At 39.8% G+C, this 20,190-nt stretch overlaps 1 protein-coding gene across 1 annotated transcript; it reads right to left on the bottom strand.

Annotated features, from left to right (window-relative positions):
- Window positions 1–204: 204 nt before the first annotated feature.
- fam43b (family with sequence similarity 43 member B) lies at window positions 205–2,574 on the bottom strand. The gene has a single exon (XM_031742006.2). It carries the CDS (start codon window positions 2,448–2,450, stop codon window positions 1,443–1,445), a length of 1,008 nt encoding a protein of 335 aa, XP_031597866.1. The 5' UTR covers window positions 2,451–2,574; the 3' UTR covers window positions 205–1,442.
- Window positions 2,575–20,190: the final 17,616 nt, after the last annotated feature.

The raw sequence follows: 20,190 nt of genomic DNA, 5'->3' as shown, positions 1-20,190 counted from the left end.
TAAGTGATGCAGAGCCGCTGCGAGGCTTGCAGAAATTTATCAAACCACATTAACATCTAATGAAAGTGACAGCTGAAAGTGGACATTTAGTGTCTTTTTGTGGCAAAAATATTTATTTATCCTTTTATACAGTTTGAAAGCTGAGGATGCAGATGAGTCTGATGTAAATAGGCTGTTCTCTTGTGTTTGACGTGACGGTTAGACATATTTTCACATCACAAACATGCAAATGTACACTGGTGGAATGCAGAGCTGTTGCATTCATTTGAATAATCCCTTTGATACCATCTTGAAATACACTCCTCCTGAGATTCAAGAAGGAAACCCAAGCGAGGGTAATTTTTATTCATCATATTTGGAAAATAAAAAGCTTCATCTCATAGTAATCACAATGCATCTTGGGACAGTAGCACAGATATTATTAACAGGAAATCAGCTACAGTCATATTTCAAACACTTGTGTTCAATAGTGAGGGTCATTTGCATTTTTGCAAGGGCTCATGGAAAAACTGTATTAGCAAAACTAAGACGGGCAGAGCAGTGGCAAACAGTTTGTTTTTGCTTTAGCAAATCATAAATATATATTTAAAAAGATGCATTATAAGAATTAATCAATGCTGCATGAACAGTTATGTAATAGTCCCTGGTCACACATTTATCACAGTGTTCATTTTAAAAGCCAAAGGATCAAAGATGTCATGAGAAAAAAGACAATAGCTCAGCACGAAAAAGGTTACTGCTGACTTGTCATGCATAAATGATAAGGACCTTAACAAATGGCAGCAATAAACATGTCGACTCAATGGCTTGCCTCCTAAATTATAGCCTTATTCATTAGTCGGCTGCTATCATTAGTAAAACCGTAATAAACTTCTTCGCTCGGAAAGGTCAGTCTGCAAGTCATTTCAATGAGGATTGTCATTTTAGAAAAGTTACACAAATTTACAAAGAACCTCCCTGAAAAATATCACAAGTCAGTCCAAAAAAATGTCCCTGTTTACAAACGAGGCTTGAAATATACTCACAAAAATAAGAGACAGAGGTCTAATAATTACATCCTGATCGGTGCTGCAATCAATATGTGACACAAATGTCAGCGATCTCAGCGTCTCTCAGCGCTCCCGTGTTTTCTGAACCCAGTGTCCTCGTTTGTCATTGTGCTGCTGTTAGTCTGTGCATCACCAGCCCTCCTGTGTAAACATGCAGTTTCCCAAACTGCTACAGTCAAGCCCGAATCTGAGGCATCCGGGCAGAGTAGGAATTACTCCCACAAAACGATCGTCTGCCTCTTCTTGTCCACTCGGTAAGTTGGAGAAGTTTCTGGTAAACACTTCGTGTTACATGGTTGGGGCAGGAGGGAGCCTGAGTGGGGTACCAGTGAAGGGCAGAGAGAGGAATGTGTCACTGTAGTGCAGAAGTGCACTCTTTAAACTGTGTTACAGTCACACCAGAGAGGTTATAAAGGTAAATGTATTGTTGTTGCTGTCACTGACAAAGTTGATTTGGCACTGCTCCAGTCGGGCAATATCCCCAATGTCCAACTTTGATAATAACTGAGTCGGGTCTGTGTTTGTCGTTAAAACCTTCTGTTTGTCCTGCTGCTCCTCTACATCCTCCTCCGCTTCCTTCACCTCTTCCTTTCTATCTTTGCTCTCCTTCTCACATTCCTCCTCTTCTTCTTCTTCCTCGGTGATGGAGCAGAGACGGGTGGCAGTCCCGGGGTTGTCGGCAGGCGGTCTGTAGTGGCACTGCCCATTCAGCAGCCTCCTCAGAGGCATCAGGGGCACTGCCTCCTCACCGAGCAGCTGCTGCTGGCAGTGCCGGAAATCACTCTGACGCTTCAGCCGCTTGAACTCGCTGAATGCGGAGGTGGCATTCTGGTAGAGGCTGTGGGCGATTGCCTGGGCCTTCTCGGACTTACTAACCAGGACTGCGTGACACCGGAGCACCACCGCCATGTTCTTGACCTGGTGCCTATAAATCCAAGCCAGGATCTTAGGCCGGCACGGGTCAGCGGTGCAATAAGTGATCCTGTTCAGGGAGTAAAGATGGATGGGTTTCTTTTTCCCGGATTTGTCGGCACTCATCCGGATCCCTTGTGGTCCCACTGTTAACCTCATCTTGACACTCTGGTCCCCATAGTTGCTCCTCGCCCAGATTTTGGCCACCGCCTCCTGGGTGCAGCCATCTCCCTTTGCCGTAATGGTGACCACACTTCCCAAGTAGCGCACATTATAAACCGGCTCCTCTTTATTCAGTTCAACCTTTTGCCGTTTTGTGTGGAAGATGCTACCCACCCAGTCAAAGGGGCAGTCGGGTAGCAAGTCAGGGCAGGAGCGCAGCAGAGAAGAGAGGATGGAGTGGTAGGTCAGTCCAGTCCCCAGGCTCTTGGGTTTACTCTTCGCCTCATCCTCCACCAGAACAAACTTATTCCTTCTCCAGGGCAGCATGGCGTGGGCGAAGTTGGTGCGAGCGAGTGAGCGAGCCCCTCTGCTGCTACGTTTCCTCTTGTAAGCTCAGGCAACAAGAGTATTAAAGCCGATGTGGGCGAGAGAGAAAGAGGAAAGCACAGAGAAGCTGCTTGGCGAAGCACAGAGAAGAGACTGAGAGCTGCGAGCCTCAGCCAGTCTGTTCTCAGTTCGCTCCTCCTTCCTCTCCTCCTCCTCCTCTTTCTCATCTGTTTTCTGCATCATGCAGCGCTGATCAGTGCAGGATCCTTAGCCCGGCACTCGGGCACTCTCAACCCCCTCCCTGCCTTATTGTTTTGTTTCCAAATGGCTCCGTCCCAAAGCAGTATTTATCTGTCCAGCTTTGCACTGAGCTATCACTCTACCTATGTTTCTTGTAACCATGAGAAAAACAAGTATTCCCTCTTAGGTAACTACTTATTAAATCAGTTGTAAAAGTCTCTTCTTAAGTGTGATTTGTTTAAGTAGGATCAGCGGAATTATCTTTTCCTATTAACAGCTTGGGGATGCAAGTGTTTTGGATCAATGTTGCAAGTGTTACACAGTGAAGACCCCTTATTTCTGGAATGATCCTAAGCCCTCTTTTAAGACTAGATACATTTGTAAGGTCATTTAATGCTGTCAAAGGTTTGTTTACACCAGCAGTTTACTTCAGACATAAACTAGGCAGAATTTTCCTTCCACAGCTGAATGGCTCACTGTATATTATGCAAAGATATCTGAGATACAATAGTGAGGCTAATTAGGATTGGACTTAAAAATTCTGTTTGAGTGATATTACTGCATAATTAAAAACATTTTCAAAGACAGAGCAAGTTTCTGGAATTCCAAAACAGCTGATAAGCACTAAATTATGCTTTTGAAATACAGAGTCCCATTATTTTTGTAACTGAAAATGTCTATATGTCATGCCTTAATGCATGCCTGCTTAATAAATTTAGTAGTTCATTCTTATTTCACAAATTATATCTACACACTTTGATTTTTTCTGTACTTTTAAGGCTCAATAGAAACATTTTGTCAGCAGTGAGATAAGTGCAGTCCATATTCCAAATATAGCCTTTGGTTTATAGATGTTAAAAATGTTGAAAAAGGTCAACACTACCACTTTTAGACTCCAGGTCAGTGTTCACCTTTCAGCCACTTTAGCAGAAAGACTCGATGGACGGTAACACCCACCTGATAGTTTGCTGGAAAAAAAATTCTCAGCAGCGACTGAAAATTGGAGCAGACTTTCAAGGATTAACCCCATTAACCTGACCTTTTCTACCCCAGGACTAAATGTAACTTATTTTGTGGAATATCTCAACCAGATGGATTGGCCATGATCCCTGATGATGAGTCCAAATGACTCTGATAATTTCTGGACTTTCTTTTTACCATCATCCTCATCAAGTCACATTTCTACTTGTTTAAAATATTTGGGCCAATATAACACCCACAAAAAAGAAATTCTCCCTGACCACAGCTGTTTAGTGCTAATTAAGAATGGGTAGCACGCTAAGATACAAAAGTAACCATGTCAATGTAAAACTTGTCATTTTGAACATGTTGGCATGGTGTAGCATGCAGCTAAAGCTCCATGTATGACCACAGGCTGTTTATAAATAACTGTATATAAATAATTGATATATTGCATTGCAAGTACAAACTTCTTGGACAGGCTGTACTACAGTGCACACCATAATACATAATTTTATCAAACTGTTCCAAAAGGCACAAATACCACAAAAAGTTAGAAAGGATTCCTCAGTGACTCAAATTAGCGGAGGTAGGAGGTAACAGCTGCTGACTTCAGTTCCCTTTGTTAGCCCACTTCTCAATCAAAGCAATCACAAACCTGCTTTTAAACCTTAAAAATTGCAAAACAGGTTAGCTGTCAAACTATTCAGGTATCAGGCTGTAAACGTGTTGATTTCGTCGCTGAAGTTGTGGCCAGCTTCAAACGCTGATTGAAGGAACTGCAGTTGTTTGCACTTCCACACTGGCTTCTGCATGGATACATAATAACATTAAGTTTCAGTTCCCACAATGTATTTATTCTCATTAGTCACTGTTTAATATCTAATCAGCCAGCAACTCATTGTATTTAGGCATGTAGACATGGTGAAGAAGACTACTGAAGTTTAAACTGAGCATTAGAATGGGGAATACAGGTGATTTAAGTAACTTTGAACAGGTCTAAAAAAAGAAAATAATAACTCGTGAGGAGAAGTCCTCTGACAAGACTGCTTTGAGCTGATAGGAAGAAAAAAGGAACTCGAATAACCACTCATTACATTCAAAGTATACAGAAGAGCATGTCTGAATGCACAAAGCAGTTTGACTACAGCAACAGAAGGCCACACCAGGTGATGGTGGTGCAATGATGTGGGGGATATTTTCTTTGCACACCATATCACAAAGCTCAAATCATCTACAACGGTTTTTTTTAACATCACAGTGAGCTCATTGTACTCAAGTGGCCTCCACAGTCACCAGGTCTCAATACAATAGAGCATCTTTGTGATCTGGTGAAACAAGAGATTCGTCTTTGATGTACAGCCACAAATCTGCAGCAACTGTGTGATGCCATCGTGTAAATATGGATCAAAATCTCTGAGAAATATTTCCAGCACATTGTTGAATCTGTGCCACAAAGGACTGAGGCAGTCCTGAAGGCAAAACGGGGGTCTAACCCATAACCCATACAAATAAACCCCCAACAAAGGTTATTAATAATCTGAATGCAGCATCAATGAAGCACTGATAATGTATAAAATAAAGAGAACCAACCTTTTGGCAGATGCATTTATTGTCCTTTATTATGTTGTCAAAAACATGTGTCTTATAAATATAAATGTATTGTCTTCTGCACATTAGTAGTATGTAAACAACACTTCCAGGTTTCAGCTCTGTTCTGTGGACATGGCTAAGATGAAAATGCATGAACATCTGTCCGACATCACCACGTTGTGTCCAGACATCTGTTTACTGGCTGGATGACTCTGCTTCAATGAATCAAAATAAGTATCATATGTGTCTGCCAGCAAGCTGTGCTGGGCAGAATGGACTGAGCTGTCACGTGTACATGGTGGCTGAAGTTCTTAGCTTAGAGAATTGTTACTGTGGCAACACTGGGAAATAAATGTCCCTCTTTCCACCCATCGTGTGTGCAGTGAATTAAAAAAAGCACACAGGGAGAAACAGATTGAGCAGCTTTAGAGGCATTATAACACACATAAATCCCTCTTATTATAACTACAAGAGCAAAATTAAGTGCATCCAAGCTGTCTCTGAATGCTTACTGAAAGGGAAGACTTAGGATTGTTGAAACTGAGTTAATGGGCTTGGAAATGCCTGAGCAGTCACCACGTAGGAGACACCACAGTGGGTCAAATGATTAAGAGATGTTGGACATTTAGTGAATGAAGACTGGATCTGATCCAGAATTAACTCCTTGAGTCACCAAAGACAGTCTGATTGAGAGGCTTTATCCAAGCATCTGTGGTCCCATAAATCACCTCTCAGACTCTGATGTACTAAACTGAAAAGATCCATCATGATTTTAAAGAAATGGATTTGTGTATTAAGTATTGACTTGCGTGAGTTATCATCCCATACGAGAATGCACTTAAGTGCAATTAGGATAATACGTCTTTAGTCTCTTTATCATATCATATGTTTCAGTCCTCTTTTAGTGAAGCTGCAACAACTTTTTTTTTTTCACCCACTGCTCTTATTTTGGTTAATGTATGAACTGCTCTCAGACAGAGTGTGGTGCATTTTTTTAAAAAAATCTGTCTGCATTCAAGGTTAATATTGGACTTTCCTTCAGAAGTTTTATTCAGAGTTTTAGAACTGCCAAACTGTTTCCTGTGAACTTTTTATGTACTTTTATTTGCCCAGGCAAATAAAAGTAAAAAAATAGCTAAAACCTATGTGGCAATGTAACAAACAGTAGATGTGACCAAAATAGATACAATATATAAAATAATACACTTAATATTATACTTATTGGATAATGCAAAGTAACGGTGTTATGACAAAATATCAGTCCAGCATGAGCCTTTAACCTCCCTAGTGTCAGGGTGGAACAAAATGAACTGATCAGGTAATGCTAACAAGCATGGTTAGCGGGGTACAAGTGCACAGACTGATAATTAGTTCAAACAGAATACAAACAATACTCACCGAGGGTGCTGGTTTAGTTTCCCAGGTAGAGCAGGTGATCCATTTACCGTAAGGCTAATCCAGAGACCCAAGTTCAAACGTGCCTTAGTCCATTTGCTGCATGTCTTTCTCCAGCTTTCCTGTCTTCATGCCTCTACTCTATCACCCTGAAAGCTAGAAAGTCCCAAAATCATTTTTTTTAATTGCTTACCAAAACTGGAGGATGGACTGTTTGTACAATTAAACACAAAAGAAGTCTTGTTTTAATCACTGCATTAAAATTGCTCCAAATTTTTAAACATGGTTAAGAGGTCCAGTTCTGTAATGCAAGTGAGCTGTCTTGTAATGTACTAATAAAACCCTAGAATTTAACATAGCAAAACTCCAGGCCCCAGTCCCCTATGCTGCCCTGAATTTGATAAGCAGAAGAAAATGGAGTGATAGGTGGATGGGCCAGCAGACGCTCACTGTATGCAGCTGCCTTTATCTGGACACCTGTCAATCAGTCCTACCATGCCCCTAACTCCAGTATCCAGGTGGATGAGTTATAAAGATTTAACACACTCAGCTTTTATAAAAGGGCAAACCATCAAAAGAAGTAAAAACAGCTTTTGCACCAAGTTGTAAATATGCTATTAACTTGGGGGCCTGTGGGAAATGACTCACTTTTGGAGCCAAGCTCAAGCAGCAGTTTGAGGAACTGAAGTTTTTGATACTTCGGTCATGGCTACACAGTTATTTGGTTACAAGTTATGGAAAAAATGTAATTAATAAAAATGATTTATAATTTATCTTTTCCTTTTTAGTTAATCCAAAGGGGTATATGAGTGTTTGTGCCCATTTTCATTGTATGATTCATCCAGCAGTTTTTGGCACTGCTCTCAAAATCACAAATATCAACTTGGTGGTACAAGAGGAAAAAAGCTGAGTTCACTTAAGAAGTTACAATGTATCTTCTTGAAATCTGTTTAAATTGGGATCGACAAAGTCAGAAGATTTGCAAGCAGACTTTGACCTAAGGTTGATTAAAATGTGTTTATTCGCTGTTAGTTGCAGGAAATAAAAAACAAATCTTTTGTCCTCATCATATCACTTTCTCTTCTACCCTTGAAAACATTTGCATCAGTTATCAACTCACAAGCAATCCAGGGTGCAGAAGGTTATCGTAGCAAACCAATTACTTTCCCTAAGCGACATCCCTGCCTCACCTCTGAAATTCTTTTTCCTTATCCTCAGTTTCGTCTCGTTGCTCTCAAAGACATCCTTTTATCCAGGCCAACATATTCTACGTATTTCTGTCTAGCAAGGCAGCCTAATTGAATTGGGCTCTCTCTTCATCACGCTACACTTACCCAGTGCAGTGTAATCAATGTGCAGGGCCTGGCAGAGAGGGGCCCAGCTCTTACATGGCTGATTTATGGTTGTACGTGAGGGCGACAGCAAGGCAGCAATGCAGGCCGGCGTAGCTTAAAGAACGAGCGAGAGGGAATAGTGACAGAAAGGCTGCTGTGCTTTTCACGCATCAGACTGCCGCTATCAATAACACACCCACGGCCAATCAAAAATTAGTCTGACAAAAAATGACAAAGTAGCGTTACAGAACGTTTGGTAGAGCCGAAGCCTTTTCTTTGTTTACAAAAACAGGAAGTAAAAGCCTCAAGGGATGAAAATCAATATCACCTCATTCCCATACTATGGATTCTCTAGCTTTGGCTGAATACGTAATTCAGTTCAAGTGAATCATAGTTTAATGAAGAGGGAACGTGCAGGACATTATAGAAAGGAGGCTCGTTCCCGTCCTTGCTCAGTAGAAGAGGACAGTCACAGGAGACATGCAGGTCAACTCCCCCTCGTTTAATCCTGCACTATAGAAGTGGAAGAGTGCTGTGCTGCAGTAAGTGGTTGTTTTAAAGGTCAACAAAAAAAATAAGGCAAAAATAATGAGGCAATTAGCCAAGACATTAGAATCAAGGGCTAATTAATGCATGTTAATTGGAATTATTTTAAGTATCTGGATGTGGATTCTTAGCACAAGAAAATAAATAAATAATGAGACATATGAGGAGTCTGATATCTGTTCATATGCTTATTAAAGGGGACCTATAATGTATGTCTTTAATTTCTGCTATATCCAACACTGGGGAAAAGTCTTGAACCATTATATTTGCTCCTTTGAGCTAGACTTTCTTCTAAGTTTTTTAAAGTGGTCTTGAGCAACAGACTTTTTGAGAGTCTTTCAAAGATTTTCTGTGGCATTGGCTGCTTTTTTACTCATTTTTGTCCATTTTTAGAGGAATGTTTTTCATTTATTTGTCTCATCCACTTAACACTGTCCTGTGAATCATTCAGTCATAAAAATGGTGCCTAACCAGTGTTGTGTTTACACATAATAATATGTGTAGACACAACACCTCAGATAATGAGGGGGGAAGTAGCAGGTGGGAACACAGCTGAGGATACTTAACATAATGACTGAGAAGGAAGTAAACTAAAGACACCAGACGACAACAATAAAAACAGGAAGTAACGAAAACACAAAAACAGAGACTAAAGACACGGAACACATGAGAGGCAGGAATACATAGAAACTCAATGAATATAAACCAAAACTGTAACCATTAACAGAACTGGATGTTCAAAAGAACTAAAACCAGAGAAATATAAATGTAAAGAAATATTATTATTAGAAAAATGCAAAACTCAAAAGAAATGATTCTCAGAAGTTAACAGAATAATAATTTACAGAAAACCTAGAACTGTGGTCCAATACTCAGAGACCCTGACACACGGTCAGCAAGAGAGATGCTCTGCTTCATACTTTGGTTGTAACAAGTGGATATTTGAGTTTCTGCTGTGACCCAGCATTTTGAGTTCATTTTGTATTTTTTGATGTCTTATATTATATTGAATATATGCTTAGTTCCTATGTTGCCATTATTAGTTAGGGTTTGGTTGTGTTTCATTCTAGTTTTGTTTCTTCTATAATTCCTGATTCATTCATAGTTTCTTGTCTTCTCTGTCAATATGTCATGTGTTCCTTGTTTGCGTGCTTCATGTTGTCAAGCTTGTGTTCCATGTCTAAGTCTCTCAATGTTTCCGGTTTTATTTTGAAAGTCTAGTGTTTCCATGTTCAATGTGCTTAGTTTTACTCTTCCCCTGAGGTGTCATTATGTTCATTTGTTTCCCCATGTGTTTCCACTTCCCCTGATCACCTCCTGTGTGTATTTAGTCTGTGTGTTGGCATTCGGTCTTTGTCATGTTGTCTGTGTTTCCTCCATCAAGTTTCATGTATGTCATGATTCTGCTCAGGTCATGTTCCATGTTTTAGTTTTTCATATGTTCCTGGTCTGTTATCATACTTCTTCCAGTTTAGGTTTAAGTTTAGTTTTCGCTGTTTGCCTTTCGCTTTATTTTTGTTCTCGTGTTATCCGCCACAATAAAAGGCTCGCTTTTTGTTTGAAACTTAGTTCCGTCTCCTTCAGTGTCTGCATCAGCTAACGCCTGCCTGTGACACATGCAACACAGCCATGCCACATTCAAAGTCATTTAAACCTTTCTTCCTCACTCTGGTGCTCAGTTTGAACTTCATCAGGTTGTTTAAACCATGCCTACGTCCCTGATGCATTTGCATTAAAATGCAGTTGTACCTAATAAAGTGTCCCGTGAGTGTGTAAGATTGCTATTGATCTTCATGTTAGCTGTAATATGGACATAAACATGCAGCATTTTCCTGAAATGTTCATTTATTTTTAAACCACATTTTGGATGTTGCATTTTCCTTCATCTCATATTCGCACTGTGATAACTGCACATTATGCATACCAGTATATTCAGCAGTATCAGGAATACTAGTGTTTCATCGCATGTTGCAGCTAAAACCTTTTCATGCTTTCAAGGGCAGAATATGTGAGGCGCCACAATAAAGTCATTGCCAGCCACATTCATTATACATCCTGTGCTCCTCTTGAGTAATGCTCAAAGCAGTCCTCCGGCTGCAGTCCTCCGGCTCATTTCAGTGTTTTTCTCAAATAATATGCTTTTCAGTGGGTGAATAAGCAGCTTGAAATGCATGTGCAGAAGTAAAAGCAGTTAGTATTCCAAACATGTTTTACATTTTAAATTCTTCAAATATTTTGATTGTTTGCTTATTTTGATAAGCTATTTTTTGTCAATTAAGGCACCTTACTGAAGAGTAAAAAGAAAAAGACTTCTAATTGATATTGTCTTCAATTTAGTGAGATGGCATGTGTCCATTTTAAAATTTAAAGTTAAAAATCAAACAAACTGACCCAGTAAGTGAAAACTAATACTCCTCCAACCACATGTGAGTATTTGGACATTTCAAAGGTCCAGTGGTTACTTCTGCAGTTGTATATTGTAATTTCAGCACCTGTAAGTTACTGTAAGTTTGAAAGAGTATCACAATAAATGAATGTGCCTGCTGTGTAACAGTGAAAAGGAAGGGTGTTGTGGATTTTGCACAGGCAGGCAAAATGCCAGGCTTCTCTGAATCAGTCGCAGCAAATTCCTAATGTCGTCCTTTCAGCGGTGCAGCATCAAGAGGACACATACAATGTTCTTCTCGCCTCTAGTACTCCTCCTATAAAGCTGCTGCCTCCATCTGCTATCTCTATTTCTGTCTGTTTGAAATTAATGTGAATGTGTCAGGCTGGCATTTGAACGGAAGTCTTTCTCTGACTGACACAAACAGAATGATGTAGTCTTTCACGGGCAGAGGGGGGTAATAGAAAGGTAGATTCTCTCCACAAAATAAGGTGACTAATGTTGAAAAGAACCCCCCCAGGACATCCCTGCTCTTTTGTTGAGGTTGAAAATAAGGCTGCAACTTTTCCCGAGAGAAGCAAACCTCCCTGACTTTGTGAAGGCTGATCATTCAGATGTCAGGTTGATTATGTCAGACTGATTCAGCCACGGGAGTTTTCTGTGACAGATTTTGCTTTCACTTTGCTGAATTTTTAAGATTTTAAAAGGGACACTAAGAAAGGAGGCCACTGAAGGATGAAGTGCATTTCAGGGACATTTCAAGAAGTAAATGCAGTTAGTGAATGTAAAGATTAGACGAGTAAAAAGAAATGCACCCTTAAAGGCTGTTGCACCTGCCGCTTTCCTTCATTCATTACATTTTAAACAGTCGATCTGAGTAATTACAATGAGCATTTCTGTGCGGTGTATCTGGCAAATAATTACTGATGTGAAATGAGCTGAGTGCAAGATAACAGGAACTGATTTTTCAATGCACTCTTTCAGCTTTTAGCTTCTTCAATTGTAGACTAATTCACAGAAATTAGCCCATGAATATCAGCCACAGTAGAATTAAATTAATGCTGTCACAGCATTAATTAAATGGACAAAGTGTGTGTGTTTGACCTGCTCTGGGTCAACTATAAGATGATCCCAGTAACATTTAACACATGGGCTAAAAGCAAATGCGACTGCTGTGGTTTAATGCATGAATAAGAATTATACATTATTTGAAGGCAGAAGGCAGATTTTAACTTCGGACTTACAAAGTTGCAGAATGAAACTGTAAACGCAGACCTTTGTTTCACTAAACATAAATATATAAATACATTGTAAAAGGATGAAGAAAGCTATCTTTCATGTTGGAGTGTGGAGGATGAGTTCTTAGTAACTGAACAGAGGAAAGAAAGAGCCCAGGAGTTTGGGTTGCTTATTTCTATAAGACGAAAGACTGTATGAAAGATAAATGTAGCTTTCAGATCTAAAAAATGAAGCCAGCAGGTGGTGACTTGCAAAGAAGAAGGCCGGTTGTAACAAAGTTCATGAAAAAAATATACCTACATTCCCTTTCTATGATTTCAGTAAACATTATTAAGCTCTGGCGCTCTTTCACAGTGTGCCTTTGGTTCTGTCTTCTTTCTCTCACCCCCAACCAGCTGTAGCAGATGGCTGCTGGAGATTCCTTCCTATTAAAAGGGAGTTTTTCCTTTCCACTGTCACCAATTACTTGCTCCTAGGGGGGTCTTTTGATTGCTTTCTCTGGGTTTTCTCTGTATTATTAACCAACCAAATAATTAGCCAAAGGGTGACATCGTGGTGGCAACATCCATTTCTTCTTATACAGAGCCAGGTAAACTGGAGCTGGAATTTCTCTCACTGCTTGTCTTGGGTTTTCCAAAAAGTACATTTCAAGTTCACAAGAGCTTGAAATTTACCTTGCTTTAGTTTCTTTAAGAAATACAGTCCTCTCTGAGCTCATGACATATTGTAAATGCAGGTCTGTGATCTGAAATTGGGATACAATGGCACAACAAAATCAGAAAAAGGAGTGTGCTTTTGTTTTTCTCAGAAGGTTATTATAAGTAAGAGGCTGAGGCATCAAGAATAACTGTATTAACCTCCTAGGACCTGGCGTCCACATACGTGGACATCACATTTTGGGTTGTCTAGACCAAAATACTAAATTTTGCTCCTCAAGGGCCTGATATCCACTTACGAGGACATTATACTGCCTCCGTTGTATCAAAATTTTCAAACAAATGTCTTCATTGTGGCTCTCATTTTTCTTAGAAACAAAAATAGGGTAAAAAAAAAAAAATCTGGTGATTCTTTGTTTTTACGTTCATCGTAATACCAATATGCCCAAAATATCAAAGAGAAATTAAAAATGCATGCCATGGAAAAGTTCGGGTCTTAGGAGGTTAAGTCTCCCACAAATGAAGAAGTCGTAAAACATCCCGAAGGCAAGGAGAGACCGTGAAAACAAACAGGATTAAACACTAGATGTGCATTTACTGAGTGGGCAGAGCTCTGAGTGACATCACGTCCGTAAGAAACAAAACCAAATATCTAAAAAGGCCAAAATACCAGCAGGGATTTTATCTTGCAACGTTTTATCATTGTTCATATTTAGGGCCCGAGCACCGAGAGTGCGAAGGCCCTATTGTATCTGCTCCGTTTCTTCTTATTATTATTATCATTATTATTATTATTATTATTATTATTATTATTATTATTATTATTATTATTATTCAGGCAAAACAAGGGCCTTTTTGAGGGCTTTAACATGCTCAAAAACTCTTGAAATTTTGCACACATGCCAGGTCTGGTGAAAAATTTTGTATTTTATTGGTTTTACATATGAGCACTGGGAAATGGCTCTAGAGCGCCACCTATGCCTTGTTAACCCTTGGATGCACAACCTACCAATACCTACACTCTTCCACGAGTGGGGTCAAAAATGACCCCAAATAGAAACAATGCATTTTGCTATAAACTCGGCTGTTATTCTTCAAAATCTTTAAAACGAAGAGTTGTAACATTCTCATATTTGAGGTATTCCTCATAAAACATGTTTGTGACATGAGGCCCTTTGCATTTTTATTTATTTTTTCATTAATTTTAAGAAATTGCAGTTTTTGCATCACTTGTATCACTTTTGTATGCTTGCTCTGCATATACTGCAGAAGCTGGGTCTTCCCTCTGAAAGGCACAAGTTGTTCATCCACTGTAACACAATCACTGAGGATGAATTTCTGCCTGCAGTTGACCAGGAACAGGCCCCATATGTAGCGGAAAGCTGCCATGTGGTTTGTTTTCAGTCGGTAGGCTCTGGTCCTCTTGTCATCAAAGTGCAAGAAACGGCGAATATCTTTAAATCTTTGAATTGACATAGTGGCCTGGTACAATGGGTTATGCAGAGGACTCCCAAAAACACACCAACTGGTACATCCCAGTTCTTCTCACTTCCTGCAAGAATGGTCAGTCAAATGGAGGCCATGAGCTCATGTTCGATTACATTTTTCCACTCTTTTCCCCTGTCTGTGGCTACTCTTCGTGCCTCCATGTTTGTGCATGTCAGCACCTCTTCTATTATATTATCAGACATGAACATCTTCCATGCATCTATTGGGGAGACAGTACTAAATCCAGGTGCAAGCCCTGGCCGACTAATTCAGAATATTGTGGCTAGAGCAGTAAGAGGGCTCATTCTGTTAGACTCAATGTCCATTTCCTCTTCAGAGGACTCATCAGAGGACTCCTCTGTATCTGACTGGCCTTGTTCAGTGGGGGGACAATAGTCTGGTTCCTCTATATCTGAGATGTCAGATTCTGAGTCAATGCCTCCGATGGGCTCTTCATCCCATCCGTCCTGGATCATTTGTAGGGCAAAGTCCACAGGGATCCTAGCTGGCGTCATAGCAGCCATGTTACTTTAAATATTTTAAAAAAAACATCAGAAAGGACAATGTTTCCTGCACATAAATGGTCTGCAGGTGCACATTTGCTGTCAAAATAAAAGACGCATACCAGATAAGTTGGAACGCTCATTTGCGTACATTAGATGTTCTGGAGGAGGACAGACATTTGTTCAGAACTGTTAAAGATGTCGAATAAGCAAGCTCCGTAAGCAATTACTTTGGTGTTCCTCCACCGCAAAAGAAGCGCATATTCTCTGAATTTCCGGGAATACTTTTATTTTGACAGTGAATGCACACCTGCGGACCACTTATGTGCAGCCCTGACTATAAATCATGTATGTTACTGTGTAAAAATTAATTCTTGATCCATCAGAAGTGTAAGTGGGACAGTCAGAGTTGCTAAGAATGAAAGTTTCATATAAGATTCCATAGGAACTGCTTGGGGTCATTTTTGACCCCACTTGTGGAAGAGTGGGGTAGTGATACAAAAACTGCATTTTTTTTAAATTAATGAAAAAATAAATAAAATGCAAATGGCCTCATGTTACAAACATATTTTTTGAGGAATACCTGGAATATGAATATATTACAACTTTGCATTTTAAAGATTTTGAAGAAAAACAACCCCTGGGGTCATTTTTGACCCCACGTGTGCATCTAAGGGTTAACAGGGGCGGATCTAGAAGGGTGGCATGGGGTGGCAAGTGCCACCCTAAAATGATCCCTTGCCACCCCAAGTGCCACCCCTGTTTTGCATATGACAGTGTTGTTTATTAAAATAAGACAGCATTAACAGTTTGACCATAGTTACAGTCAACAGTGAATATAAATGCTAAAACTGAATATATTGCATAGTGTCCCCCCCACCACCATTAACAAATGGTTCAGCCCATAGCAGGACCTGCTTTTTTCTTGTTGTCAGTAGCAAGCAATGCTTATGATTGTGCCAGAGCACATTTTGAACAACACCATGGGAATTTCGGATTTTACACAGGTGGTTGGATGTTACACTCTGGAAATGGAAGGAAGGTGAGTGTTATTAACCCTCTGTGGTCCACAGACATGCTGCACCTCCAAATCACATGACTATTTTAAGCTGACATAGCAACAAGCTGCAGCCACGCTGAGTCTCTATTTCAGCCCACATTGGAAGTTCGGACTTCAAAGTTTTTAAATTTTAATTACAGGCCAGTAAATCCAGAGTTATGATAATATATATAAGCCACGCTTTTTTCTAAATACTGTCGTCACGTTTTTGTGTGTGTCTGTTTTAAGCGTTTTCTAAGAACAGCGCGAAAAACGGTAAAGAAAGGAAAAAAAGCCACCTGTTTCCTATCGGTGGAAAAATGCACCATGTCGACCAATTTTTTAAAAAAAAGTCAACATGTGGTGTATAAGATAAAGGTCTAATCATCTCTTACTTTACTCGGATTGCACAGAGTGTATATTTGTTAATAATTTGAATTATTTTGGATAAGGATAAGTGTAAGATAATGGGTAATTTCAGTTTTTACTTTATAATTTTGTTTAGCGTAATATTTACAGTTACATTGTATTTTCTTTCCTTATTTAATTTTTACGTACTGTTCCTTGAATACATGATAACTGCACGGGGGGAGCGTTCACGACCGAAAGTGTGGCGTAATGGGGCTCTAACTAGCTGTGGAGTCAAACAGTTTTCTTACCGTGTTTGCAGTGTAACTGAACATTCAAACGGATTACTGTGTTTCAAGACTGTGGAAATAAATGTTTGCCTGTTTGTTTTTCAACTACAAGCGGACTTTGTGGATTATGTTCAACTGCACAAGGACACGCGTGCGGCCCGACTACCAGCTAGTGCTTCCGCGGTAATATGTGGGATTTTGTTGTTTAGGAAGAGGGGAGAGTTTTGGGAGTGACGGTAACGGCAGCGAGACAGAGCGAGCGAGTGAGTGACAGAGAGAGAGAGAGAGTTTAGATGTGGGAGATTTGTGACGTTTAGTGTGGAGTGTATACTTAGTGTGTTGTGTTGTCTTGTGTAGTTGTTCTGTTGTGTAGTCGTTTTGTTTTGTGTGTCAGTGAGGGCACTAATGAATGTCACTAAGGCACATTTGCAACGTAAACACTGTCACTAAGTAGAAAACCAGCGGAGTGATACACCACCTGTTGTCAGGCCTGCAGGTTTATCCCTGTGCTGTTCTCCTCTGTCTTTTGGTGGACAAACTTTTTTTTTTTTTTACTGGCACACATAATTTGTGGGGCATCTTATTGTGACACCTGATTGTTCTCTCATTTTAGTTTTAGTAATATTTTAAAATGGTTGTAGGTGTATTGGCTGCATTTTTAGAGAAATAGTTATATCTTTACAAAATGTACAATTTATATTTGCATTTCAAGTTGTAAAAATTTACTGAACATGTCTGTGTTTTTTTTACAGTTAAAAATACTACTAGGATTTAAAGTTCTTTGTGTGATTTCAGATCAGTAATAGTACTATTAATAGTAATAGTAGTACTAATGCAGTATGTCAGTGAAAAAAACAACTAAATTCAGTTGAGCTGAAAAGAATGATACCAAACAAGGCAAGGGAAAAAAACCCAAAATTAAACAATTTGAGGGTGAAATACAAACGTAAACTCAAAAGGAGTCAAAAGTGGCCGGTTGTATTTCAGACCTCAGTGGGTTAATCCAACAAATCATGAAAAAATTAGGTTTAAATTTTTGTTCATGACAGTGCAGATTTCTGACATTTTGTGTAATTTAAGCTGTAACAATGTGATTGTTTTCTAACAAAAAACAGTGTGAAACTTAAGTTAGACTTGTGTTTGTAAATGAACCGCCCCATGTTGTGTAGCTTTCTGGATTTTATACTTATTGGGCTACATATTTATTTATTACACAGGCTATACAGTACATAAGATCAAAACTCACATGTTTTATGTAACTAAAGTGTGTAATTATGTGGGCTACAGACAATAATTAAGTTATAGACTATATTTATATGAAAAACGTGTATACTTACTGCATTTGAATCATTTTAACCATATATAACCACCTGCATATGTGTTTGAAAAAAAAAAAAAAAGCCTTGATTTTGCCACCCTATTTGATTTCTTTGCCACCCTCATGCCACCCTAAAAAAATTTCTCTAGATCCGCCCCTGCTTGTTAAATGCAGCCCTACGAACACATCGTTTGAGCTACATGTCTGAAATCTGGCACACATGTGTATCATGCCAAGACGAACAAAAAAGTCTGTGGGCCCATTGACGCAAACCCAACAGGAAGTCCGCCATTTGGAAGTGAATGTGACATTTTGGCTCTAATTTTGCCATTTCCATGCCTCGAACTTTTGCGAACTCCTCCTTGGGGTTTGATTATATAAGCTTCATATTTGGTCAGTGTCAACTACACACCTGAGCCATGTTAAATTGCGGAGCTTTTGAGTTTTCGGGATACGGTGAGCCCGTGGCGCCACGGCGAATTTCGATGACTCGCCATGAAAATCGTATTGTCTCTCATTCCCTCATACATGGTCCGACGTGGACCAAAGAGCACACATATGATAAGGCTCTACCCCTGAACATATTTCAACTGCCATATTTGACATCAGGGAGAGCGCCACCTAGTGGAAGCAAGAAATGTCATGTTTTACACTTTGGGGTACAGTATTGTGATCGGTGACATCTGCAGCCTCAAATTTCTCCAGGAAAGCCTTAAGGAGTTGGTCTTGGGTTACATTGAAAACTGTGAGTTTTCGCGAGAGGGTGTGAGCCCTGCAGCATGGCGAACTTTGACGTCTCGCCATAAAGAAACAAATTAGTATAACTCAATGAAATCCAGTCTGATCAGTACCAGACTTTACAGGGATAGTGTCAGACCCGCCCTTAACAGATTGATGTGCCCATTGTCAGGAATACGCAGAGCGCCACCTAGTGGCAACAGGAAATGTCATGTCTTTCATTTTGTTGTACTGATTTTCACAGGTTCATCGTGGCCACCTGAAAAGCCTTGAATATCACCATCCATCCTCCATGATGCTTCTGTGCAAAAATTGTGACTTTAAACTGAACGGCGCACCCTGGTGGCAACGCGGTTCACCATGAAAGATGAAGTGGCTTTTGAGGGGCTTGGAAAGTTTCAAAAGTCTTGAAAATTGGCCCACACCTCCAATGTGATGAGGGCTATCGTGTTATCTGATCATTTTCATTGAATAGCGCAAAATGGCTCCACAGCGCCCCCTACAAAATTCAAAACATCAGCCCCTGCTCTCTGTTTTATGTATGAGTCTGAAATCTGGTAAGCTTATGGAGGATATCAAGATGTATAAAAAAGTCTCTTGGAGCAATATCCGAAATCCAACAGGAAGTCAGCCATTTTAAAATTAAGGTGTAATTTTGGCGACATTTTCCCCTCTTTTCAGGCACCGTTCTTTGACGAACTCCTCCAAGGGATTTCATCAGATTGATGCGATCTCCTGTGTGTGGAATCTAAAGACCTTTGTGATCTTAAATTGCGAAGGTTTTTACGTTCAGGGAAACGGGGTGGTCATGGCGGCACGTGGAGTTTCAATCACTCGCCAAAAAGCAGTAATCTGCTGTCACTCAAAAACAAAATGTTCAATCTCTCCCAAAGGTCGCAGGCATGATGTGACTCAAGCTGGCAAATGTTTGTTATGCCATTTGTCAGTAATGGTTAGAGCGCCACCTAGTGGGACGACTATAATCATGATTGAATGAGATGAAATGTTAGCTGGTGGTTAAATGCATGAATTCCATCAATGTGACATCAGATCGGACGTGCTGGTTTTAGGTGTTGGTCTTGGCTCGACACGCCGGGGTGCGAGGGCCCTCATAACGCTGCTTGCAGCTTTAATTTATATTTGAGATGGTAGACATCATAAAAGTAGTTAAAAAAAAAAAACGCCTTTAAGGTGTTCTGATGCCGTGTTTACAAAATCAACTGCTTTTCTTAAGTTTCACTGTTTTCATAGGATTTCCACTTTATTCAACCCAGCATGACCCAAATTCTTTTAAAATGCTGTTTCAACCAGCAGCATCAAACATGTGAAAACAGCCTCTTTTTTTAATCCAAAGCTCTGCTTGCTCTGATAGCAGCACTTTTATTGAGTGAAACTGGCTGCTGTTTTTTCAGGCAATTCACTCCCAACACTGTGCAGTACCACCATTTTAATGGATTGCTGTACAGGGTGGTTTTGACAGCTGGTTGACCTGGACTAAAAACAAAGACTCAGAAATGATTAGAGATATACAGTGTAGCCAAAAAATGATCTGAAAATGTATAAATGTATTCAATACACCCAATGCACTAAGTTTCAGTATTGCACCTAATTCCAATGATTTGTGCCTCATCAAAGCTCTTCTCTTTATCTGATAGATTCAGCTTGAG

The sequence above is a fragment of the Oreochromis aureus genome, linkage group 20, assembly GCF_013358895.1.
Source record: "Oreochromis aureus strain Israel breed Guangdong linkage group 20, ZZ_aureus, whole genome shotgun sequence".
NCBI classification, from domain to species: domain Eukaryota; kingdom Metazoa; phylum Chordata; class Actinopteri; order Cichliformes; family Cichlidae; genus Oreochromis; species Oreochromis aureus.
This window is presented reverse-complemented; position numbering and strand designations above follow the sequence as displayed.

Excerpts from the sequence above, each read along its gene's own strand:
- fam43b (XM_031742006.2), bottom strand. The coding sequence starts at position 2,450 with ATGCTGCCCTGGAGAAGGAATAAGTTTGTTCTGGTGGAGGATGAGGCG.